The sequence below is a fragment of the Brachypodium distachyon genome, chromosome 1 (genome assembly GCF_000005505.3).
Source record: "Brachypodium distachyon strain Bd21 chromosome 1, Brachypodium_distachyon_v3.0, whole genome shotgun sequence".
Classification (NCBI taxonomy): Eukaryota; Viridiplantae; Streptophyta; class Magnoliopsida; order Poales; family Poaceae; genus Brachypodium; species Brachypodium distachyon.
This window is the reverse complement of record NC_016131.3, coordinates 44,116,496-44,142,374: the sequence shown is the minus strand read 5'-3', so window position 1 is coordinate 44,142,374 and position 25,879 is coordinate 44,116,496. Positions and strand designations below refer to the sequence as shown.

The window sequence follows — 25,879 nt, the reverse complement described above, 5'->3', positions numbered from 1 at the left end:
CATCGCTTAGAGAAGGCTGATATCACTTCATTATTTATACACACCTAAAGGTATGATCGGTCTCGCTTCTGTCAACTTAGCTTACCAGCTGGAGATTTTCTTGCTGGCCACATTTCGCTAGCTCTGCCTCATCTGGGTAATCCACGTCAAGGCGCTTTCTCTGAACAGTCATGAGCTAGCTAGGCCCTGTAACATCTGAAAGTACCTGGTGCCAAGTCCTTTTCCACGGGGTAGGTGCATGCCCTTCACATCTGTTGTATCTCGATACATGTAGCTAATCGATCTGACACGCCTAGATTGTGTGCGAACAGCTGGGCAGAGTAAGCTCGTAACCGAAGTTAAATTCTCCATCCAAACAGGTTGCAGATAATTTTGAGTAAATTTCCAAAAACACACTTTTTAGGACACTTGTGTCATCGACCCACACTTAACGCAAAATCGTCCGCAAAACCACAGTTTTTGAGACCATTTGTCTCACTTAGCCCGAAACCGGCTTCGGAAGCGGTTTCACTTGAATGCCCACCTGTCGGACGCCACATCAGCCTGCACCCGTACCCGACCCGTTAGCCCGAGTCTTAACCCCTCCCGTGCCCCTTCTCATTCCCGCAGAGCAACACTTCGTCTTCCTCGGTTCGAACTGGAGAGGCCGAAGGGTGGGAGGCGAGTACGGCCGTCGCTGCCGGCGAAGGATGCCATGGTCGAAGATCGATTGGACGGATCCCACGGCCGGAGTGGAGTAAGTTTTCTCCCTTAACGTTTGTTTCCCTCTTCCGCAACTCCGGCTAGGGTTTCTGTGGGGAGACGATTGCAACTAGGGTTTTCTTGTCTCACAATTTGGGTATGATCGACGTTGATTTCTTGGGGTTTCGTGCTGATTTAGGTCGTGGGGGATGGAAAAGTTCATATTTTTGCGGTTCGTGTTCTTAATTTCTTGCCGTATGCAGTCTAGATTCCAAAATTGTGCTTTTGGTTCCCCGGTACCCAGTTTGGTAGAACTTGCGGCATAAATTGATTAGATTGGTGGATGCATTTAGCTTATAGTTTAGTGACATTATTCTCCGTTTTCTGTCTTGTTAGTTTCGAGGATGAGTTGTGGACAATTCATCTTCAGTTCGGTTTGACGCGTATTGAGAGAACTGTAGCACGGTCTCTGTTGAAAATCAAAAATTTGGTGTCTTTAATGGTTGCCTGTGGTTACACAGAGAAAGACTACTTGTACTATGGGAGTAGACCAGGTGCAGAGCTTACTAAGTTGAACGTGTTAGACAATGATGAGACACTAGCCAACCTCCTGTAGTTGTACAAGCGAAGTAGATGTTTGAATTTACGTATAATGAAGAGGTTTGACAATGAAGAAAATGTGTCACCTGACAAGAGGTTTTTAAACTTTTATTCTGATGTGCCAACTCCTGGAAAGAATAGAAAGAGGTCGTTCGCAAATGTTGAGGTGGTAGGCACACAACAAAGTGTGAATCAATGTACCAGTGGAGTGGAAAGGCTAGATTTGAATGTGATGAAAGATAAGGGAAAGAGTGTTGAGTTTGCTGGACCAAGTGCTGCATGTAAGGGGAAGCAAATTGTAATGGACGATTGTGAGTCAAGTGAGGCTGATGATTCAGATGATGAGGACTACCTGCATGAGGCAGATATAGCTGATCCAGAAGATGTCTTTGAAGGTGATACTGACGTGGAAGATTTATTTCCAGTAAAGAAGCATGTTCAGATGGAGGTGGCTGCTATCACAAGTTGCAAATCTAAGAAACCTAAGAAGGAGTATGCTAAGAAGACAAAGGCATCTAGGGATAGAGTGAGTAGATTTCAAGAAAAGAAAGCCAGATCAGCTTTGCAAGACCAATTTCTGAGTGATCAAGGCAGTGATGACTGCAAGGAGCCATAGTTTTCTAGTGATGATGATGGGGCAGAACCAGTGAGCTTTCATTTGCCACTCAAAAGGAAGAGCAGAGCAAAGAAGTTGTTAGACAAGAATGGTATGATGAGGAGAAGCCAATGCCACATAAACAGTTTGTTCAGTTGTTGTGTTTCAAAGATGTTCACCAGTTCAGAGCAGCATTGAAGAACTATCACATCAAGAATAGAAGAGACTACCAATATCTCAGAAATGACAAGGACAGAGTTATGGTTTCCTGCAAGACTGAGGGCCCTTTGCCCTTTCTATATGGTATCTTCTCATATCAAAGGCGAGCAGACCCACTGATTGAGAGTGTGCATTGAGCCCCATACATGTGGCATTACTCAGGAGATATCAAGGATTAACAGTTCTTGGCTTGCAAAGACATATGAGGAAAATGTCAGAAGTGATCCACAATACAAGGTGCAGTCAATGATGGACACAACAATGAGGAAGTATGGAGTAGACATAAGCAAACAGATGGCTTATAGAGCAAGGGCTAGAGCACAGGAAGTTGTTCTTGATAATCACAAGGAACAATACTTGAGGATCAGGGATTACCTTAAAACAGTTATCAATACAAACCCTGGCTCCAGAGCAATCGTCAGAACAATTCCCAACCCAAGTCCACAAATGAATCCAAGGTTTCATGGGTTATTTTTACATGCTGAATGCACAGAAGGAGGGGTTCATCAATGGATGCAGACCATTCATCGGTAAGTAATTATTTGTTACACTTAAGTCGTACATAATTTGTTAGTTACTACAATGAACTGCTATTTAATGTGTTCATGTTTCTGCAGGAGTTGATGGTTGTTTTGTGAAGCTCACTACAGGAGCCCAAGTGCTTGCAGCCAGTGAAAGAGATGGAAATAACAACCTCTTTCCGCTGGCATTTGCTGTTGTGGAAAAAGAAGATAATAATTCTTGGTGTTGGTGGTTCCTTCAGCAGCTCAAGTATTGCCTTGGTGGTGACGAAGGGAAATTTGGCAAGTGGACATTTATGTCAGATAGACAAAAAGGTAAGTACATCTATCATAAATGTGCTAATTATGTTCTATGTATTGTGGCCTTGGTAGTTAATGCTATGACAATGTGCTAATTATGTTATATGCATTATGCTCTTCGTAGTTAATGCTATCACAGTGTGCTAATTATGTTATATTTATTAGGGACTACTCACTACATTCAAAATTGTGTTCCCACAATGTGAGCAAAGATACCGCCTCAGGCACATTTATGCCAACTTTAAGGTTGCTGGGTTCAAGGGAGGGGACTTGAAATCACACATGGATGCAACAGCTTATTCATTTAGCAAAGTATATTTTGATCTTGCAGTGGGTAAACTTAAGGAGGAAAGTGGGAGGCATGGGAATGGTTAAGCAAAATTCGACCTAAACATTGGGCCAGACATGCTAGTAAGACAGATCTAGTAGCGAACAACTTGAGTGAGGTTTTCAACAACTTCATAATTTCTGTGAGGGACAAACCCATTGTAACCATGATTGATGGAATCAGGACCAAGCTAATGGCTAGATTTGAGGCCAAAAGAGTTGGGATACAGAAGGCAGAGTGGGAAATTACTCCAACTTATGCAGAAAAGTTAGAACTGGAGAAGAAAAACTCTAAATTCTGTAGGCCTGTGTGTGCTGCAAAAGGGCTATGGCAGATCACTTCAGGGATTAAAACCTATCCTGTCAACCTGGAAGCTAGGACATGTGGGTGTAGGAAATGGGATCTCACTGGCCTTCCCTGCAAGCATCACTACAAGAAATGTGTTCATTTGTGACCTTTTCTTAATGACCTTGTCTAAATTGGTCATAAACTTATGACGATTTCCGACCAAATGGTCATAAAGTGTTCTGGATGAACAAGGTTCTAAATAATTATGACGTTCTATGTCAAAAAGGTCATAATTCTCTCATGCAAAATGGTCATAAATGGGTTATTTCTATTTGGTTATGACCAATTTAGATGGTCATGATGTCCTAAACTATGACTAGGCAGCCACATCACCTATTTCGCTGAGGTGTCATGCGCATGTGTCAAATTTTGCTTGTGTCCGGCTACAAGAACTTCTGCCAGGCCTCCTGACCTGAGGAACCCAGTCGCCTCCTCGGGCTGGAATACTGACTTGTGGGACCCACAATCGGCTCCTGACCAGTGGGCCCCGGATTGGTGGGACCCTGTACTTTTTTTTGAAAGGGCAAATGCCATGTACTGACAGTGGGACCGAGCAACCGCCTTCTGACCAGTGGGCCTGGACACACTGGACCCCTGTTCTGACCTGTGGGACCCATCAACGCGCATGACATGTGGGCCCCAGGCTGGCCGTGGGATGGAGCAGCGTCTGGATCAGTGGACCTGGCACATGGGGTCCTACTTACAAGTGGGACCAATTCATGCGAATGGAATTATTATTGAAAAATGAGGGATTTCTGATTCGATACCGGGACATCCCTTTCGCAGGTTCAGCACTGCGCACCACAGCATGCAATCGTATATGTGGAGGAGGGCCAAAACACGCTTTTGTTACAGTAACCGGACTCGTGCCCGTATCAATCAATCGGCCTGCTGTTTTTTCTGGGTCGGCCCATGACCAGCGGGTCTTCTTGGCCCAGTTCCTATCCCTATTTATACCGAAGAACGACCCCGACGACTAAACCTAACTCCTCCGCCTCCTCCCCACCATCACCCGCCGCCACTGCTTCGGTGCTTCTCCTCTGTTCTCCTTGCGCTGTTCCTTCCCAGACCCGATCCAGCCAAGCAGGCGCCCTCTTTCTCTCTCTCGAGGTTGGCCAACCGCCGGTGACTTCGACGAGCTTCGGCGACGGGGCATCCACGGCGAGCTGCGCGCGACAGAGCGTTGGTACGCGAGCCGCAACCGCCACCTTGACGTCACTGGATCTCATAGCCCCGTGCCTTGAAGCTGCTGGATCTAGCCGTCCCTGGCGTCACCAGAAACGATGGTGGAGGTTGCTCCGGCGAGTTCGCGCACTTGTGCGAGACGGCGCCATCTCCGGCGAGCGGTGAGCCCCTCTCTCTTTTCGTCCTTATGATATCATCTGCGAGTGGTCAGCCCCTCTCTCTGCAGCTTTGTTGGCATGGGAGGCGGTGAAGCCACTGTCGACGAAGGAGGTGGAGTTGGCGCCTCTGCAGGCAATGGATGTTCACGTCAGTATCCCCTTCACCTCCATCCGCCTCATCGACGTCTACATCTGTGATGCCAGGGTATGCATATATTCGTGCCTCCGTTGTTTCCAATGCATTGCTATAATGTTCAAGTGTCAGGTTATACTCAAACTTTCATGTGTTTGGTTAGACTCTAGTCTATAATGTTCACGCTCTTGCATACATCTTTTGGACTAAACAATGTACGGTGGCCTACTCTCCAGATTGTTCTTTTAATTATATGTTCTTTTAATTCAATAACAAAACTGAAAGTATATGATAAGGGTGATGGAGAGTAGAACTTCATATAATGATAGCTACTGTAGTTTCTAGAACTGAAAATTTTCTCCCCACGATGGGCAACTGGCACAACTTTTGCACTGCTATACTGTAATGATGTTTACTGTTTGTGCTTTGTAGCACTGGTATTTTGAAAAGTAAAATGGGACTGAAATTTGGCTTAGAACAACGCTAGCCTATAATATCTGGTGTATAACGGGAGGTTGATTTGGGGACGACTACTGTAATTCTCCTGTAATCCTTTTTGCATTTCCATCTATTTCCATTTGGGAACTTGGATATTATAGTTAATGTACTCTTTTTGTGATGTTCCATTGGTATATGTCAACGACATGAATACATGAATCTAGCATTCCAAACAATTCGTGAGCCGTTTAGATAGTTTAAACATGATTAGTGCAAGTTGACTGATTACGACCGTTGTATTTCAAGGTGTGCATATATTCTTAAAATGCTGTTTTCTGTATTTATTTTGTTCTGCGCTTAATAGTCATACAAATTGCCACCTGAAGCAGCTCTCTTTTAGGCGACCGGAGAAGCCAGCCAGCGTGGGGATGCTTCGAGGAGTTGCGGCGAGGGAAGGCCAAGCACCAGGAGCCCACAAGGAATATCGACCGAATGTCAATTTGATCCGAGTCAATTGTCTATTTATATGGCATCTAGTCTGAACAGCTGTATGTTATATATGCGCATTTTTGAACTGCTTTGTATGTGGGCATTTCTTGAATAACTTTATATATAGGCATGTCTTCAACAACTTTACGTATGGGCTGAATGTATGCTATCGGGCCTACTACTGGACGCAAACAAGCCCTGGCACAAAACAATGTTGGGCTGACTTATTTGTCGGAAGAACATTTAAATAAAAAAACCAAGTAAAAAGGTCTTGGCCCAAATATTGTTGGACTGAATCTGAGAATACACTAAATAAAAAAGGCCAAAATTAATGGGTGGGCTACAAAAATTAAATTGTCCAAAATATGTGTTGGGCTCGGCCCATTTAGACGACCAGATTGGACTGGGCTGATTTCATTTTACGACCATTTATTTTCGTCACAAATTTTGCCACATCAGACTGCCACGTCAAATCCTACGTGTCAAGCCGGACAGCTAATGACCAAAATTTTTGGTCATCAAAAATTTATGACAATCTCATTTGGTCATAAACTTTATGACCTTTTTCACTAAAATGGTCATAAAATGTCATTAACGACGGTTGCCTTTTGACGATCCGTTTTTCGTCATAAGAGCGTCACCAGGGAATTTAGTGACGAAAATGAGGGGTCAAAAATCAGCATTTTTACTGTAGATTTTTTCAAGTGCAATCTATAAGGCAAAGGGACATCCAGAAGATTATGTTGCAGATTTTTTCAAGAAGTCCATGTATATTGAGACACACAATGAGATAGTCCATCCTGTACCTGGCAAACATGACTGGGTCAAAACTGAATATGAAGACATTGACCCACCTGTTTTCTTAGTACACCCTGGAAGAAAGAAAAAGAACAAGAGGAAGAGCAAAGATGAGAAGGATGAAGTTAGAGGAAAAGTCAAGCCCACTACGTCACTTGCTCAAATTGTAAAAGGTAAGGCCACAGGTACACATCATGTGCTGTACCATTGAGACCTAACTTAGCCATGAGAAAGACATATCACAGGGTACTACCTAAACTCTAGTTGCTTATATTATTTTGCTTACTAGTCCCATTTCTTGAACATATGAAAATTTCAATTTAAGTTCATTTGTTTTAGAGTAATAGGAGGTTTCCAGTTGAAGGAGAAGGACAAGCACCACCAGCTCCATCACAACATATCACTCAAACCGAAGGCAGTGCAAGAAATGGTGCTACTGGCACCAGAGGAGCTGCAAAAAGGGCTAGAACTGCTGCTCCACCAGCTAGAGCTACTGCATTCAAGCCTCCAAGGACCAGTGTTACTGCAACCAGGGCATCTATAAGCACTGCACCACCACCATCGGCAAAGCCAGCAGGTACGAGAGCCCCAACACCTGCTAGAAGTGCTCCAGGAACCAGGGCATCTACTAGCACTGCACCACAGCCATCTGTTAGGCCAACTAGAGCAACTGCAGGTACACTACTAGCAAGGTACACTCAAGGAACTGACCAGGGCCAGAGTTCAAGGAGCAAATTGACACCAGTCAGAGGAAGAGGGAAAACAAAAGGGAGCAGGTTTATGCAGTACTTCACAGCCTCAAGGGGTGCAAATGCTGAGTGACTGAAAGATGTCCATGTTAAGTTATTTTGCTGTTTTAATTTGAACTGTTATGAAGTGTGATGTGGTACTTCTCTGAGAAATGTAATCTGAAGTGGTAGTTCTGTGAGACATAACTCTATATTTTGCTACTTCTCTGAGACATGTAATCTGAAGTGGTATTCTGAACCTTATATGAAATGCACTTCTGAACCTTATATGCAATGTTGTGTTTTATTCTGGTGTTGCTCAGTACTCAAAATGCAAACTGAACCATGGTGCCATTTCAGATAAACTAGGGATACATATTGCAGTTTTACATATCTGGATACAACAGCTTACATCTTGTCATACAGACAAAAGAATACTGCTTCTAACATCACAGCAACACCGAATGAAGCTACAACTAAACTTCTAAGCTCCTCCAGCTTCTTTTTGTTCTCTTCTGCTTGCAGTTTCATCTCATCCGTCTTCTTCGTTTCGGCTTCAATCTTGGCTTCCAATTCCTCTATCACTTGGTCTTGATATGCCAATTCAAACTCCAGTTTGAGTCTCAGAGAAGTACCGCCGCCGTCGTTAGTGTACCCACTTCGTCCCATCTCCAAATCGACTGCGCAGGCGGACAAAATCAAGCTAGGCGACGATGCGGTGCTGTAATTCGACCTACCAGACGGTCCAGTCAAAGGGGCTACGTCCGAATCGCCCTCAAATCTCTGGGCAAAACCTAGGGTTCTTGGCTACGCGGGGAATTTCTGTTCTGCGGGACTGAGAAGGGGAGAAGGGCACGGGAGGGGTTAAGACTCAGGCTAACGGGTCGGATACGGGTGCGGGCTGACGTGGCGCCCGATAGGTGGGCCGAACCTGTCGGGATTCAAGTGAAACGGCTTCCGAAGCCGGTTTCGGGCTAAGTGAGACAAATGGCCTAAAAAACTGTGGTTTTGCGGAAGGTTTTGCGTTAAATGTGCGTCGACGACGTGAGTACCCCGAAAAGTGTGGTTTTCCGAAATTTTCTGATATGGCAAGGGCGAGTCTCGTGACAATGCCAAGCTAGCTACCAGCTACAGTATGTTTCTTTTCTTCTCTGGATCTTCCCAAGAATACCATGCATGCGACGCGCGTTCATCATGACAAAGATGTCGCAGCTGAAAAAGCCAACAGAAAGAAAATCATCAACTAAGCATTGGTACTCCAGCAGGCAAGCTTTGCGATCACGAAAAACATGACTCTTTTTCTGCTTTCCAGAAGGCACGTATTGATTAGCAAAATCTTTGAACGGTACAGCAGCTTAGAGTAGAGTCATTTCTAAGGCATTTTGTGTCTGGACGTCGGAGAGTCGCGGAGGTATTGGAAAAGCGGACACGGGACGGGACCGGCCGGTGTTCCTACTCCCAACCAACTCCAACGGAAACCACTTCACCAACTCCCAGCTGCCGCGACGCACCCGTCCGTTCGTCGCCATCTCCAATAGATACTGCCGTGGAGTCTTATATAAGGGCCCTGGCTTGCAAGCCTCTCTGCGCATCGACCGATCTATCTCAACGGAGAAGAAACGCATTTGAAGTAAACGGTTGGCTGCTGCGTGATGGGTTCTGGTGGCGCGTGGCTGCTGGCCTCCTCGGCCGCGCTGCTGGTGATCGCGAGCTGCGCGCTCACGGCGTCCGCAGCCAAGTACACCGTGGGCGACACCTCCGGGTGGACGACCGGCACCGACTACACCACCTGGGCCAGCGACAAGAAACTCAAAGTCGGCGATTCCCTCGGTCAGTACATAGCCATCACCGGTCACATTATTCCATTCCCAGCTCACATTTTGCCCTCAGCGCGAATTTCGTTGTAATCTCTGCTGCATCTGCAATTCGGCATGCAGTATTCACCTACGCCGGCGGGGCGCACACGGTGGCCGAGGTGAGCGCGGCGGACTACGCGTCCTGCTCGTCCAGCAACACGCTCAGCAGCGACGCCAGCGGCGCCACCACCGTCGCGCTCAAGACCGCGGGGAAGCACTACTTCATCTGCGGCGTCGCCGGGCACTGCAGCAACGGCATGAAGCTCGCGGTCGACGTGGCCGCCGCCGCGGCAGCGGCCCCGGCACCGAAGGCATCCCCAACGCCGGACACGACGCCAGACACCACGCCGACAACCCCGTCCAGCTCCGGCGGTGTCACGCCCAAGACTCCGGCGACCGTGCTCGCGCCCCCGACGGCCAAGCAGTCCGCTTCAGGCACCACCGGGCTCAGGGCCACAGCGTTGGCCGGCCTGGGTGTGGCCGGGCTTGTGGCCGCCGTGCAGCTGGGCCTCTTCTAGGGGCCGAGGCCAGTGTGGAGGCAGTGCTGTTACTGTTTAGGTTGCATGTCCATCAACTCATCGTCGTGTCAATCGTTTGTTGAGGAGCCGAGGTTTCGTTTGGCAGAGGGAACTAGCTTTTGCTGTGGTTAGCTGTTGGCGGCGGTGGTTGGATACTTGGATTCTATGTTATGGTCTTCTTTTTATCACGTCTGTGTAATGGATCATTTTGCCTACTTTGTAAGCTTTGTATGTAGGCAGATTTGCACGTGACTAGTAAACCATATCAGTTATTTGCTTTAATATATTAAGATAATCTAGTCGCATATCCGTATATGAAACCATGGAACATGTCACAATCGGTTGTTGAGAGGTTTCTTTTGATAACCGCAACGGCCCGATAACAGGCTTGATCTTGGCTACCAAGACGCCCGACATAGTGCAGGGTGCTTCGACACTCCCTTGCATTATAGGTCCTTCCAAGTTTTCCAGGCGATAAAGCAGTAGCATCGATCGAAAGGCCCCTCGCAACATTTATTCCATCCTCGCTCCAACACCAAGCCATTGACTACTGACTACTGAGGCAAGCCGATGTTGGCGCCCAACCAGTTGCTGACAGCGGCCGAGATTCCCAATATACCGGCAGTTGAACAAAAGATGGGCAATGGCCATTGGCCAGTGGGAGGGGTCAGGCCAAGGTCGAGATGCCCCATCCAGGGCTGGTTAAGATGGACATTCTGAAGTGAACAGTGCTTCGCAGAGGAAACAAAAACATCAGTAGTACTACTGCCACATTTCAGTAAGTCCGTTTCTTGCAAATTGGGTGTGAACATATCATCTTTATGCACGATGCTCACAGTGGTAAAAAAAATGGCATATCTGATACAACTGTGGAAAGACGACAGAAACTCGTGTCCATACGAAAATACACCATGCGCCATAGACCTTGTTCCCCGGTTCCACCACAAATCTTGCATAATTAGAAATGCTAATTTGACGCAAACTCAATATTACAAGAAGTCATCAAATCTCACATCCTCAACAAAAAACCTACGCATCAACTTAGGCGATGTAACAACGCAAGACTTGAGCTGCGTGCTTTAGCTTACCTATCCAGTTATCTTGTTCTTCTAGAAACAGCTTTTCTTACTTTACTCTTTTAGCTTACTGCATATTGAAACACACAGCTAAATTATGTAAAGCTAAAGACACTCGACCACCCACTAACACAGATTCAGCACCGACGTCATCCTTGTGCCAGTAGTCTACTTAGGAGTCATGCTGAGTATCAGTCAGTCTTCCTAACCTAGCAATTGTGATTGACTACCAAGACAGGGAGACACATAAAAGTCGATGATTCCAAGTAACAGTAGATCACCTTGGCATGCCGTTACCAGGGCTGCAGATGATATGTGTCCATGCTCATTAATTGTCTATATGTCCTAGAATAGTGGGTAGTCCTCAGAGCTTCCCAAGTATTATCTTCTCCTGTTCGATATCTATATCATGTCAAAACAAACAAAGACACAGGGAACAATGCATGGCAGTTTACATAATCTCCACTTGCAAGAATACATTTCCTGATGTAAGTATTCGAGTGTACCCAAGATATAGGAAAGAACTCCCGTGGACATAGCAAAAGAAAAGAAAGAGCAGTTAAAGTTGTCAATTCAAGTTTTTATTGGTTAAATCTTTGATATTCTTGAATAAATAGGGTATAAGATGATATGTAAGGATACATTCCTGATCAGGGTTCTCCCAAAAATTGGAGTTCAGGGCATTTCCAGCACCGTCTATGATTGAAGATGTTGTCATAGAGGACTCTATGCATAATATGGCAGCAATAGCATCAAGTTGCGTAACCTCATTTCTGAACATTAGTCTTGCATGTGCTACAACAGAAAAAAAAAAGTACTGTACGAATAAGGCAAGATGCGAGTAAGAAAACATGTCTGAAAGGGGGAAAGGTCCACTGAAGATGAAAGAACATGCCTTGTGCTAGCCTTATCAAACTCTCAAGCATACGTACAGTGGTCCTCGCTGCATAAAATCATTTTTTTAGAGGCTGCAAAACTCTATGAAAAAATAAATGTTTTGGCTAACCTGCATTCTGTGTTCCCGATCTCCGCTGAAGCTGATAATAGCCCGAGATAGCTCTTTCTGCTTCCTTTGTCAGCACTGGTTTAAACCGCTGTTTTATATAGTGTATATACCTGGGATTTTACAATAATCAAACATCATTATACAGCATTTACAATGAAATGGAAGTCTGGACAGTAAACAGCATAATCAGACAAACATAATATACTTGAAAATTTCAGCTGCTTATATGCATGGTCTGACAAAATAACAGTTGCCCTAAGGCAACAGAAGAGGTCTGAGTATTCAGCAAAACATAATGAAACACATGTATCAAGTCTCTGAGCAGAAGTCTCTAAGCTCTACCTTGCCATGTTGGCTATATATGTACCTTCTTAACAAGGGGAGTGTCCACTTTTTTATGACTGGAAGGAGGGTGCTCTTTACGCCAGAATCACTGATGTTCTCTTTGTCTGGTTTAGTGTTCTGCATAATTTCAAAACGATAGTGCCTGCTTAATAAAGCAGTTTATCGTAGAATGAAAATCTGCTATATTATTTGCATCCATATAGGGTTGTTAAGAGCAATGCTAATGTACATGTATATATCCTTTAGTCCATAGCGTAGCAAGCCCTATGAAGCCCACATCTTGCAATAAAGAGAAATGATTTGGCCATTGTTCATGTTTTCAAACAGGGTGAGCTTATAAAAAAGTCAGACAAGAGAGCGAGCTCAACACAAAGAGTAAAGACAATGAAATGTACCTGAGCTAATATATGAGATGAAATTATCTCGTCTAAATCCTTGTTCTTTTTATCCAAGAGAACAAGAACTATATCAAATCTACTCAACAATGGTCCTGAAAGTGTTGTATTAACGGATAAGGCTGAAAAGGAAAAGCATAAATACAATGATCAGATTGGATAACCACTTGTCCAAGAATGCAAGGGTCAGCACGGGCAACTTTTAGAAGCATACATTTGCTTTCTGATGCCTTGCTAAACTATTATCCTGATGTAGATCTAAAAGAATTTCTAAAGGTTATGGTCTTATGGATTCATGTCATGTGGGGGTGCACGTATAGGCGCCGGCCACCTAGGGCAGAGAAGGACCCACTGTTTGGGTCAGCTTAGTTAATTTGAGTAATTAAGAGTCGAGATTGGAGATAGAAATGTTTCGTCCCGTAGAAGGTTTTCCCTACTATTTCCAATCTGATTAGGAGTCTGATTAGGAGTCCTATTCCAATTCTGTAAGAGTCTAGCTTGTTCTCCAAGTTTGTAAGGACTATTAGTCCCCTCCTAGTCAATCAATAAAGTAAGCAATCAAAACCTAAACCCTATTTTCCTCTGCGCCCAGGCGCACCCTACTCCCTGCCACGGGGCGACGAGGTTACAAGCCTTGTCCTCCCGTAGAGCACCCCTACTTCCTGCGATCTTCCTCTAGTTCCCAAATTCCCCAAGCATGTGACAATTTGGTATCAGAGCAGTCGATCTCCGCTGCGCCTGAAGCCATGTCGACCAGCCCCAAACAGCCCGATCCACCCAAAACCCTAGAGGAGCTCATCACCAAGGAGCACGAAGATTTTGAAGGTGTCACTCAGAGCCTTGGCGAAGTCGCCGAGGGCATCGAACTCCTCCGCAAAGACGTTACATCGACCCTTGACGTCCTCGACGAAACTTTGTGGAAGATGCAGCTAAACTACGATGATCTATCTCAGCAGCAACGGGCGCAAAATTTGGCCATCACCCGGCTGGAACGTGACCGCCATGGTGGTCCCTCCTTCGACGCAGAGGATTCGCCGCGGGCAGCCGCGCATCATGGCCCCTTCTGCCGCCCGACCGCGCCGCTTGGGGCAGGAGAAGACCGGCCACCTTGCCTCTACAAGCTCGATTTTCCCACCTACGACGGCACCGGTGACCCTCGACCCTGGCTGACGAGATGCAATGTCTTCTTCATCGGACAGCGGACTCCGGCCATTGACAAGACCTGGCTGGCGTCCTACCATCTCACTGATGTCGCTGCCCTCTGGTACGGCCATCTGGAAGAGAAGATGGGGCGGCCTTCTTGGACAGAATTCGTTGACCTCATCTCCCAGCACTTCGGCCCTCCTACACGCGCCAACCCCTTCAGCGAGCTGATTTCCCTGAGGCGCACGGGCTCGGTGGCTGACTACACCAGGCAGTTCCTACAATTGGTGTCCCGCGTCAAGCGGATCCCGGACGAAGCGTAGCGCAACATCTTCACCAACAACCTCGGCAAGCCGCTCAAAACCCAGGTCGAGATGCTTCGCCCGACCACTCTCGAGGCTGCCATGGACATGGCTGTCTCCTTCGAGCATCTTGCCTCCGTAACTGCGGCAGCAGTCCCCACACGCCCGAACAGGCCGCCGTGTCCGTCCAATACTGCCCAGGTTGTCGCTACCAATGCGATCACAGGAGCAGCACCCGTCTTCAAGAAGCTGAACCCTGCCGAGATGAAGGAACGGCGGGCCAAGGGGCTGTGCTTCAATTGTGATGAGAATTTTGTCCGTGGGCACCGCTGCAAGTGCTTATTTTATATCGAGGTCGCCGAGGAGGAGGAGGAGGAGGACCTCCAAATCTCACTCCTCGCCATCACCGGCGTCCGCACCAGTGACACCATGCAACTGGTGGTGCGGGTTGGGGAGCGTGAGCTCCTCGCCCTCATCGACTCGGGCAGCACCCACAACTTCATCAGTGAGGAGTTAGCAGCACACGTTGGCGCCCCGTTCTCTACCGATCGTCGACTCCGGGTGACCGTCGCCAATGGCGACCACGTCACCTGCGGCGGGCTGCTTCGACACATTGCCATCGCCATCGGTCAAGAGAGCTTTGTGGTGGACCTGTATGCCATCCCATTGGGCGGCTTCGACGTTGTCTTAGGGACTCGCTGGCTCAAGACTCTTGGACCGATCCTATGGGACTTTGAGCGGCTCTACATGTCCTTCTGGCGGACAGATCATCGCGTCGAGTGGTACGGCCTCTCAGCCACGGGCCACCTCCACCATGTCCAACTCAGCACGGCTCGCGACCTCCTCGACAACCTCCTCGCCAACTTCTCAGACGTTTTCGCCGAGCCCAAGGGGCTGCCGCCGTCCCACGCCCATGACCACCACATTCGTTTGGTACCGGGAGCCGCTCCGGTAGGTGTCCACCCATACCGCTACCCTGCTGCCCAGAAGGACGAGCTCGAGAGGCAATGTGCAGACATGCTGGAACGTGGGCTGATTCGACGTAGCACCTCGGAGTTCTCTTCCCCGGTGCTCCTTGTCCGAAAGAGCGACGGGTCTTGGCGTTTCTGCATCGACTACCACGCCCTCAACACCAACACTGTCAAAGACAAGTTTCCCATCCCCGTTGTCGATGAACTACTCGATGAGCTTAAGGGCGCCCGCTTCTTCACCAAGTTGGATTTGCGCTCTGGTTACCACCAAGTGCGCATGTGCCCGGAGGACGTCCACAAGACCGCATTCCGCACCCATGAAGGCCTCTTTGAGTTTCTCGTCATGGCCTTTGGCCTCACGAACGCTCCGGCAACTTTCCAGGCTTTGATGAACGACGTCCTTCGTCCTTTTTTACGCCAATTCGTGCTGGTGTTTTTTGATGATATTTTGGTGTACAGCTCGTCTTGGTCAGACCACATCCGCCACGTCAAGGCTGTCCTGGAGCTCATGCGGCAACACCAGCTCTACCTCAAGCGCTCCAAGTGTGCCTTTGGGGAGGAATCGGTGGCTTACCTCAGCCATGTTATCTCCGCAGATGGCGTCGCCATGGATGGCCAGAAGGTGCTGGCCGTCATCGATTGGGCCACACCACGGTCCGTTCGTGCAGTCCGTGGCTTCCTGGGGTTGGCGGGCTATTACCACAAGTTCATCCGTGACTTTGGTGTCATTGCAGCGCCCCTCACGGCGTTGTTGAAGAAGGACGGGTTCCTCTGGTCGGAGGAGGCTGAGGGGGCGTTCCTTCAGTTGAAGACCGCGCTCACCACGGCGCCCGTGCTGCAGCTTCCCGACTTCACCATCCCGTTCACTGTGGAGTGTGACGCCTCGGGCTCAGGGTTCGGCGCCGTGCTGCACCAAGGCGCAGGCCCTATTGCGTATTTCAGCCGGCCGATCGCTCCTCGTCATGCGTCCCTGGCAGCCTACGAGCGTGAGCTCATTGGCCTGGTCCAGGCAGTTCGGCATTGGCGGCCGTACCTATGGGGACGCTCCTTCGTCGTCAAGACGGACCACTACAGCCTCAAGTTCCTCCTCGACCAACGCTTGGCGACCATACCCCAACATCATTGGGTTGGCAAGCTTCTGGGGTTTGACTTCACCGTCGAGTACAAGCCTGGCCGCCTTAACACGGTGGCCGACGCTCTTTCTTGGCGCGACTTCTCCGACGCCAGTGCATGTGCCATCACGGGTCCTGCCTTCGACCTCTTTGACACTCTTCGCCAAGCAGCCCATACTGACCCTGCTCTTGTCGCCTTGCGTGAGCAGTTGGAGGCCGGCGAGTTAGGGTCCCCTTGGGCCCTCGTGGATGGACTGGTCACCTTCGAGCGCCGCGCTTATGTCCCTCCGTCGTCTCCATTGGTGGCCGATGTTCTGCTGGCAGCACACGACGAGGGCCATGAAGGCATTCAAAAATCACTTCACCGGCTTCGCCACGACTTCCACCTTTCGCAGGCCCGCGCTGCTCTACAGGACTACATTCGTGCATGCACAGTATGTCAGCGCAACAAGACAGAGCAGCCCCATCCGGCTGGCCTACTTCAGCCCTTTGTGGTGCCATCCCGTGTTTGGGAAGATATCTCCATGGACTTCATCGAAGGGCTGCCAAAGGTGGGTGGCAAGAGTGTCATCCTCACCGTCGTCGACCGTTTCTCCAAGTATGCCCACTTTATTCCGTTGGCGTATCCCTACACAGCCGAGTCAGTGGCCAAGGCTTTCTTTGCCGACATTGTTCGCCTCCACGGGGTTCCGGCCTCCATCGTCTCGGACCGTGACGTGGTTTTCACTTCTGGATTTTGGAAAGCCCTATTTGCAGCTTCCGGCTCTCGCTTGCATATGAGTTCGGCATTTCACCCTCAATCAGATGGCCAGTCGGAGGCGGTCAATCGGATCATTGGCATGTATTTGCGCTGCCTCACTGGCGACCGTCCTCGGCAGTGGCTTCATTGGCTCCCTTGGGCGGAATATTGCTACAATACTTCCTTCCACACCACCCTGAAGGACACGCCTTTCCGTGTGGTCTATGGTCGAGACCCTCCGTCCTTGCGGACGTATACATCGGGGGAAATCCGCAATCAAGCCGTGGATCGACGACCGTGACCAGTTTTTGATTGACGTTCGTGAGCGTCTTGTCCAGGCTGCCCAGCACTACAAGCACTATTATGATGGCAAGCATCGGTTGCTTTCCTTTGACGTCGGCGAGTGGGCTTGGCTGCGCCTACACCACCGTCCAGCAGCCTTCCTGGGCACAGGAGCAAAGGGCAAGCTGGCACCAAAATTTTATGGTCCATACAAAGTCATTGGGAAGATTGATTCGGTGGCTTATCGCTTGGAGCTGCCGCCTCGTGCTCGTATTCATGATGTCTTCCATGTTGGCCTTTTGAAGAAGTATCATGGGCCTCCGCCTGATGCGCCGCCTGTATTGCCCGCTATGTTTCAAGGACGCGTCCAACCTACGCCAACTAAAGCCTTGCATGCTCGCCTTGCCCGTGGTGTACAGCAGGTCCTCATCCAGTGGGCAGGACAACCGGCTTCAGCAGCTTCCTGGGAGGATGTTCCCGCCTTCAAGGAGCGCTACCCAGCTTTTCAGCTCGAGGACGAGCTGTTTCAGAATGGAGGGGGAGATGTCATGTGGGGCGCACGTATAGGCGCCGGCCACCTAGGGCAGAGAAGGACCCACTGTCTAGGTCGGCTTAGTTAATTTGAGTAATTAAGAGTCCAGATTGGAGGTAGAAAGGTTTCGTCCCGTAGAAGGTTTTTCCTACTATTTCCAATCTGATTAGGAGTCCTATTCCAATTCTGTAAGAGTCTAGCTTGTTCTCCAAGTTTGTAAGGACTATTTATAGTGCCCCCCTACTCAATCAATAAACTAAGCAATCAAAACCTAAACCCTATTTTCCCCTACGCCCAGGCGCCCCCTACTCCCTGCCACGGGGCGACGAGGTTACAAGCCTCGTCCTCCCGTAGAGCACCCCTACTTCCTGCGATCTTCCTCTAGTTCCCAAATTCCCCAAGCACGTGACAATTCATTTAAATGAATCTAAATAGATACAAGAACCAAATTATCATTGCGCCAATTGCACCATCAAATATGTGCTGTTAAAGGCATTTACAGTATTGGTGGCAGTCTAGTGTTTATGGCTTTATGCCACAGCTGAATTGTGCCTCCCAACATAAACAAATTACATGTTCAGCTATTATCGCAGAAAAGTGCAGAAGTAAATACTTTGTGTCTGAAAATGTACTGCTGAATTTTGATACTATAAGTAGCATGGCTATACTGTTTGATGTGTAAGTGCAGTACATTCATTAGGATCATATTGTCCTTTTGGATTAGTGGCACCAAAGACAGTAGTCTTCGTACTGAGCGTCGTCACCAGTCCGGCCTGGAATACAAATAGTGCTTGATCAAAGTGCACACTAGTCAATGTGAACGGCTCATTAAATGGAGATTGTGTTGAGTAAAAGAAGCATGGTACCTTTGCAATGCTTATCGTCTGCTGTTCCATGGCTTCATGTATTGTTGTCCTGTCATGCTCTCGCATACTATTGATGAGAATGTTAGATGGGTATCAAACAAGAAATTGAGGTGTTCAGAGACATGGCCTTGATTTTAGCAGAAGTTCAAGAGCATTAAATAATAACATATCATGTATTGCAGCACCAAAAAAAAAGTTATCCCTCTAGCATGGAAAATACATCAAATAAAACAATTGAGATGTACAGGCACATTATCTGGGAGATTGTGTGCTGTGGATTAGGGCAGGTAGCAGTCGCTTGATGGGAGGCCAGGGCTTGTAATCGCGGTGGCCTAGAGCTACGGGGGGTGTCGGCTTGGTAGAAAAGAGGGTAAAGGGAGATATATTATAACTGTTCTTGCTTGTTTTATTTCATAGGCTAAGCGTCTCAGATAAAACAAGGGCACTGATTGCATTATCGAATACAGGTACTGGGCAGCAAATTGGTAAGAGACAGACGAACCTATCAAATTCATCTATGCAGCATAAACCACCATCAGCTAGAACAAGAGCACCAGCCTCAAGCATCCACTCACCTATTCATTAAATGCAATAGTAAATAGCACTGAAGTTATCACAAGAAAAGTGCTACCAAGAAAATCATTACTAGTAGTAACACCAAAGATAAAGTATAATGCTGACAGGAAATGGTGATGTCAAACATAGATACCTCCATCCTTGACAGCAGTGACAGTCAAACCGGCACTGGTACTTCCAAGACCAGTTGTAATCACAGAACGGTTGCTCAATTTAGCAGCAAACTTCAAAAACTGGGATTTCCCAGTACCTGAAATTCAATGGAACACAATAAAGTTGCATAAAATGTATATTTAGCAATCTTAGATGTGGTATACAGTATACAAGATTAACTATTACAATCAGGCTTTAGGACGTACTTTAATTTTTTAACAGTATAAAGATTGTAGGATGTATCAAGTACTCCCTCCATCCCAATTTAAATGTCGTTTTAGAAAAATCTCTAATACCAAGGAGTTAACAGCTCTGGAAAATAGACACCTAGCTTGGCCAGAAACTCTTCGGTTCAACTGTAACGCGTGCAGGTCACCACTTTTTACTGCGTCTGTTTTGCATGCAGCCAATCAGCTGACGCATGCATGCCATAATTACCTCTTCTCCATACATACAGTAATTATTTGCCAGCTGTAATTAGCTCTCATTTAATTACTTCTCCAGCATGCAGCGAACCAACTCTACTTTAGCTTTTTGCCAACGCTAAGACGACACTTAACCTGGGAAAAAATAATATAAAACCTAAAATGACATTTAAATTGGGACAGAGGGAGTAGGTTGTAGCTTGTAGGCTACAAGGCTGTCTACAATATTGTACAGCGTACACAGTATGGGTTACTATGAACATGAAAATGTCAACGTACACACCTAATTTTGCTTACCATTTTGTGTGTACGAACAGTGTAATAGTTTAATGTTTCAGCAATAAGTTGCAAAACAGCTATCATGCAATGATGACCAAATGTCAAGCAGATACAGTCTACTTTACCTCATCACTCCCTAGTTGATAACTAACACAACATTAATCTAAACTTAGTGAGCAAATTGCATATGCGGTCAAAGTAGGTATCTGAACTTCAAGAAAAGCTTGGAATCTCATACGTATAAGTGAGTCAATTGAGGTCCAAAAGCGGATTTTACTGAAATTAAATGCTGGCATAGCTAGTATGTGTCTCTTTTCGCTGACTTGACACATACCCTTTTCCTTTTTGCTCTTATTTGTTTCCTCTACCAGATGGAAATCGTTTTAAGATATCAATTGATCCTTAAATATAACTTTAGGCAAAGCATGCTTACGATGTTCATACAATTGAAATTTTGTAGATTTGTATATACATTTTTATTGTCATATATACTGATCTTATTTCAATAAAACATGTCATTAGGAACATTAGTACCTGGATCACCAACCAGAAGCATATGTGGTTCTCCCCGAACCTTTGTTCCAGAAGCATCAACATGCTGCACTCCACCAATCAATGTAAGAGCAACTGAAATATAAATAGATGAATCATAAACAGTTGCAATACAACAATGGTATTCACACAGGAATACTTAAGGGCATGATTTCTTTCTAGAAAACTCTCCAGGACAGGTGGATGTCAGACAAGGCACTGAATTACTAACAACATAGCTTGCTGACAGAAAGTAACATACCTGCAAGCTTTACCGTGAATAACCCATAAATCTGAGGACAAATGCCTTCCAGGATCTTATTTCTTCCTATGTACCCAAAAACAAAAGAGTAGGTAACTTATAGTAGCGATTAAATAGCAACGAAAAACCTCTAGGATGCAATTGGACATGTGGAAAGAAGATGGGGGTCTTATAGCTGGCATGGATAGGTGAGAGCTTTCCGCTGGAAGCTTTACAATGTCAGAAGTAATGGCATGCATTATGTTGAACGACAGCACACTTGGCAGGCCACGACTACACGACCAGATTTCCCAGCGACATCCAGTTACCAGTAAACCAGCCAAAACAGTTTTGGTGAATTTGAATTCAATTTTTTATGTTATGTATGAAAGGATTGGCATCCACTATAAAAAAATATACTCTTCCATTGATGTTAAACGCTACTTGAGAAATGTTAAGATGTGGATGGGGTTCAATCCCCACTCATGCACCCACGATGTTACAGTGTTTTCCCTTTTCTTTTCCTTCCACACAGAACTAACATCTTCTTTCACGTGGAACCCAGATTCCAAGCTCTCTAAACTTTTGCCTTTGGGGGCCAATGGGCAACCCAGATAGGGAACACCTTCTACCCTAAGTCATTCTCCTGTTGATATCATGTCTTCACACGAGGCAAACACAGGTGCATCTCAATCGGGAGATTCTGGATATATGCATGCCCAACTTAATTCTTGCAAATACACGCCAAACAGATTTTGAGTCCAAAATTATGTTTCTGAGATTTTGTATGGCAAGATTTGAATCACCAATCCAGACAACAACACCTGGGGGCAAAAAAAATTGGAACTTAAGCACCTTTTAGTGGAGTAGCCCCATATTCTGCCCAGAAAAGATCGAACTCCTTGACAATTTCCTCAGGGATGTCTATACCAGACTTCAACTCATTAGTTCTCCTGTAGAACGCAGCAGAGACTTAAGACATTCATACAAAATCAGCAAACAGTGAAGACACTGACATTGTTCAAACTTCAGAACTCAGCAACCAGAAAGAGCTGAGAAGATGCTACCCATGGTGACAACAGACTAGCTTTTTAGATGATCCAAAAATAAACTACAATTCCATGAATGGAGGTGAAATAAATCATTGACTCAGGTCACAAACTTTAGAGGAAGGCTTCCCTACACATGAGAGTATGAGACCATATGGTTCTGTAGACATTGACAATCTGTTACGCAAAAAGTTTTCAGCTTTTCAACATAAACCCAGCATACTAGCACGACAAAAAACCAACAGCTATTCCATAATTTTCCCTAAGTGGCAATAACATGATAAAGCTTACTGGTATTACCATGATCAATCTTGGGAAGAATGAATGAGTACATGCAGATTCTTAACAAGCATGCTATGTGATGAAAAATGCTTCAAAGAACAAGCCTCTAAAAGATGGTAAAACCATAATGATATGTGCATAAATCAAAGATTCACAAATGGGAACAACCACATTGCGGCTTGTTAATTACCTCACATAATTGGCAATAAACATAGGGTCAAGGTTGCAACGCACATCCTTAACATCAGAGGACCACTTTGCAGATAATATACCCGTAAGAATGACATCATCTGAAGAAAGAACAGGCTTGACTTAACATTAAAATCACAGAAAAGCAAGCTAAATCAACAATAGACAGCCACATAGGTTGCAATTCATGTAAAAGAAACTAAGCACTTTTCAGCTTGAGAACAATGAGAAATCAACATAAAAAAGTTCCTAACTTATCTGGTAAAGGCTAAGCTCCTGATATGAAGACTAGGCACTCTGATTTTCTTTTCAAGATAATCAAAACACAACTTCTCACAGAATCCTATTAAATGGATGAGCCAAGAGGCTCTTACCTCCAGCTTTAACAATATCAACAAGGTCATCCATCAAAATCACAGGCATTGAACGAGGTATAGACCCAACCTCCAGAAGTTGTACACTTTCTTGGATTTTTATTTCTTGATAATCATGACAGGTTATGCTATCTTCTATTAGTTGGAAAGAAGCACTTTGACAACCTCGTGAACTCTGGATGAATACAAAACTATTAGTGGCTATTTCCACAGATGTTTGAGTACAGTGTCAAACAATTATAATTTGAAATGTGTAAAAAGGAATAATATAAAAATGGGCCATCAGAGAATAATACCAAAGGTGGATGAATATAGAAAGAACCAGAAAAATAAAAACTATTTTTTACTCAATGAAACCATAGGTAGATAATCATATATATTTGTTTCAAAGGAAAAAAAATAAAGAAAATGTAATACCATGGATGGGCAAGATGCAGGAAGAGTTATACGATTCCCAGCCTCTAGCTCAGGATAGCAGGTGAACCTATTGAAGATGCAGATAAAATAAGGTCTGGTGTGTTTATGATATAAACGTCTGGTCATGACATTCAACGCACTTGGTAAAAAATAATGAGAACATCGTATGTTAAGGGTGTACAAAATTCTAAATCTGAAGCTCTTATCAAGGCAAGCAACAAACTGATTCTATCTCTGATCGAATCACATTCAATTCTTCAAACTATGCTACTGCTTTGAAGAAGTTAAGCCTCTCATATTCCATGATTTTCAACTACATACAATAGAATCTTAAGCTCTGATTGCAGACATATGGTAGACTTAAGTTGCTCACCCAGGTTTTTGACTTAGAGGCTTAAGCCACTGCCCACCCAAGTAAGCCAGTGTCTCCAGCAATGTAACAGAAGATGATGATTTTGCTAGCACAATTAAAAATATTTAATTACTTAAGAAAAAACCTGGGTGATTCCTTAAGAAAAAATCTTTGATTCCTTAAGGAAAGGCTCTGCCTAACCAGCTTAGTCAGTAAATGACCATATAAATTTACCGAATTACACTAGTATGTAGTCCATAGTTATGCTTCACAAGGTGTACCACTACTACTTGCAGACGCAAGGGCTACCATTTTAACATGCATCACAAACCTGTAGTTGCATTTCCTGCACTGGTACTTCCTCTCGCCCTCGATCATCTTCACACCACCTGACCTGATTACAGTACCCTTCAAAGTCAGCAGAGTCCCCCTGTGCTTCACCCTCACCTTTCCAATGCTGGGCGACGATTCTGCAAAAGTTGACAGCATCACTGTAAACGACTAGCAAATGCAAATCACACGACCAAACAATCGTGCAGGCATTACGATAAACACAAATGTAGCATGCGGAAGCACACCAGGGAATTCAAGTGGCGACCCGGTGATGTCGATGCGCACGTGCACGAAGTCCTTCTGCACGGCTGCGGGCTTCAACTCGTCCGGGTTACCCAAGGCCTCAATCTTATTGAGAACGCCCAACTCCACATTCTGCGAAGAAAATTAAAGCTCGGGCAAAGCGGGGATGGAAGAGAAAAAGGAGATGCAGGTTCTACAGCAGGTTAGTTAGTCTACTAGCCTGGGCGAGTTGAGTGGCTTCTTCGAATAAGGGGAGAAAGCCCTTGGGGTTGGTGTAGAGTATATTGGCCAAGCCCGGGTCGAACTCTAAGAAGTCCGCGAAGCTGCGAGAGTGGACGGGGTTAGGGTTTGGGGGAGCAGTGAGGTGCGGGGTTGGGAGGAGGACTCACTCGATGACGAGGGGGAAGTGGAGGTTCGGCTCCGGGTGGAGAAGGATGCGGCGGACGTCGTCGGAGTGGAGTTTGCGGAGGAACTTGGCGAGCTTGCCGACGTATTCCGCACGCTTTTCAGCCTCGGGGTCAGGGTCGGCGTCGGCGAACACGTCATGCGGCGGCGCCATTTGGGCGGCGATTGCGGTATGGGCGGGAAACGGCCGACGACGGGGCAGAAAAGGGGAAGAAGACGGCGGTGCGTTTAGTTTTCAGTTTTCACGCTATGCCTTCTTTTTCCTTTTTTTTCTTTGGACTAAATTCCATGCCCTGACCCCTTTTTTCTTCGCAATAGTAATTTTTTTCTCTTACCAAATTCATGAGCAATAACATTCTACATTTGTGCCAAACCTCCCGGTGACTCCACCTCTATGTACATCCACCGTCCCAACCTACCACGTGTCCATCCTCATATTTAATCCCTCTGCCATCTAATTACCTATTCTTTCTGGCACACGGGTCTTCTTTCCCATCTCTCTCAAAGCGTAGCGCAGGCTCTCCCATCTCTCCCCCCTCCCCCTCTCTCAAAGCAAGCTCCAGGTGGCTATGACGCAAGGCCGCTGCTGCCACGGGGCGCAATCTCGGCCCTCGCCGCCGCCGCCGCCTAGCAGGGCGGGCGGCTCCTGAATCTTCGAGGTGTTGCTTTTTGTTTTGGGAGACGATTTGGTGGGCTTTTTCAGGGATTTGGGCACTGAAGCTTGGGGTTTTATTTTGCTATTTTTTATCGCTTTCCTGGTACCTCCGTCGTGGCCTCAAGCATTGCTCCCCGACGGCGTTGGACGCCTCAGGCACCACCTCTATCTTTTTCTTCATTTGGCACCCACGCCTCACCTCTGACAAGGATTTTGAGATGAACACCTTCTTCGGGCTCTCCATGCTGTAAGCACTTAGCAAAAATTGATGAGGTATGCTTGAGAAGATACTTAGTAATTTTAATTGTAATTGTAGTCGATGAGCATTTTGGTACCCTAATGTACTTAACATGTACCTTGATGTATTTGTTATGTACTAGGATGTAGAATCGGACAATGTACTATGTATTGAGATGATGTACTAATTTTATGTTACACACAACCGATGAGGTATTTTCCATGTGATGTATCTGTGATATACATTAATGAACTCACGATCTAACCTAATGTACTTGTAATGTACCTTGATGTACTCTTATGTACTTTAATATATCTGTCACGTACTTATCAGATGCTAGAATATACTCACAAATTGATAAAGTACTTATCAGATGCTAGAATATACTCACAAACAAACCGCTACCGAGAAAATGTGGTACCACGTCGCACGCAAAAAGTCGGAGAGAAAATGCAAGAGACACAAGAAAGAGA

The 25,879-nt window shown here is 46.2% G+C and overlaps 2 protein-coding genes, 1 long non-coding RNA gene and 1 pseudogene across 7 annotated transcripts; 3 read left to right on the top strand and 1 right to left on the bottom strand.

The window, feature by feature from the left end:
• Positions 1-2,119: 2,119 nt before the first annotated feature.
• On the top strand, positions 2,120-3,698 carry LOC100820861 (annotated as a pseudogene).
• Positions 3,699-4,558: 860 nt separating this feature from the next.
• On the top strand, positions 4,559-6,142 carry LOC100844052. The gene is made up of 2 exons (XR_729651.2): positions 4,559-5,140; positions 5,896-6,142. It is a non-coding gene; the product is annotated as an uncharacterized LOC100844052 (long non-coding RNA).
• Positions 6,143-9,092: 2,950 nt separating this feature from the next.
• On the top strand, positions 9,093-10,200 carry LOC100843750 (blue copper protein). Its single transcript, XM_003564032.4, has 2 exons — positions 9,093-9,351; positions 9,459-10,200. The coding sequence occupies exons 1-2, from the start codon at positions 9,174-9,176 to the stop codon at positions 9,893-9,895; spliced, it is 615 nt and encodes a 204-aa protein (XP_003564080.1). The 5' UTR covers positions 9,093-9,173; the 3' UTR covers positions 9,896-10,200.
• Positions 10,201-10,736: 536 nt separating this feature from the next.
• LOC100846668 (probable DNA helicase MCM9) lies at positions 10,737-24,766 on the bottom strand. Of its 5 annotated transcripts, XR_001405991.2 has the most exons (21): positions 24,498-24,764; positions 24,329-24,431; positions 24,111-24,240; positions 23,864-24,002; positions 23,181-23,247; positions 22,764-22,938; positions 22,391-22,490; positions 21,725-21,822; positions 20,891-20,956; positions 20,632-20,724; positions 19,374-19,490; positions 19,167-19,239; positions 18,665-18,731; positions 18,490-18,571; positions 12,718-12,839; positions 12,345-12,439; positions 11,978-12,087; positions 11,867-11,914; positions 11,614-11,766; positions 11,253-11,373; positions 10,737-11,041 (listed from the first exon to the last, which is right to left on the bottom strand). XR_001405991.2 is itself a non-coding variant. In XM_014898641.2 (20 exons), the coding sequence occupies exons 1-20, from the start codon at positions 24,665-24,667 to the stop codon at positions 11,336-11,338; spliced, it is 2,046 nt and encodes a 681-aa protein (XP_014754127.1). In that variant the 5' UTR covers positions 24,668-24,764; the 3' UTR covers positions 10,737-11,335. The 5 variants fall into 5 exon arrangements, 3 of the variants coding, with proteins under 3 accessions (XP_014754127.1, XP_024313394.1, XP_024313395.1); XM_014898641.2 differs by having other exon boundaries at positions 10,737-11,373; XM_024457626.1 differs by lacking the exons at positions 10,737-11,041; positions 11,253-11,373 and having other exon boundaries at positions 11,391-11,766; positions 24,498-24,766.
• Between the last annotated feature and the right edge of the window lie 1,113 nt (positions 24,767-25,879).

What these genes read in the sequence shown, in the direction of transcription:
- LOC100843750 (XM_003564032.4), top strand. Translation starts at nt 9,174, where the DNA reads ATGGGTTCTGGTGGCGCGTGGCTGCTGGCCTCCTCGGCCGCGCTGCTG. An exon ending in CAAAGTCGGCGATTCCCTCG is followed by an intron (nt 9,352 to 9,458) that starts GTCAGTACATAG and finishes TTCGGCATGCAG; the next exon opens with TATTCACCTACGCCGGCGGG.
- LOC100846668 (XM_024457626.1), bottom strand. Translation starts at nt 24,667, where the DNA reads ATGGCGCCGCCGCATGACGTGTTCGCCGACGCCGACCCTGACCCCGAG. An exon ending in TGCAGGAAATGCAACTACAG is followed by an intron (nt 23,248 to 23,863) that starts GTTTGTGATGCA and finishes CATCTTCAATAG; the next exon opens with GTTCACCTGCTATCCTGAGC. An exon ending in ACACTCCCCTTGTTAAGAAG is followed by an intron (nt 12,088 to 12,344) that starts GTACATATATAG and finishes GTAAAATCCCAG; the next exon opens with GTATATACACTATATAAAAC.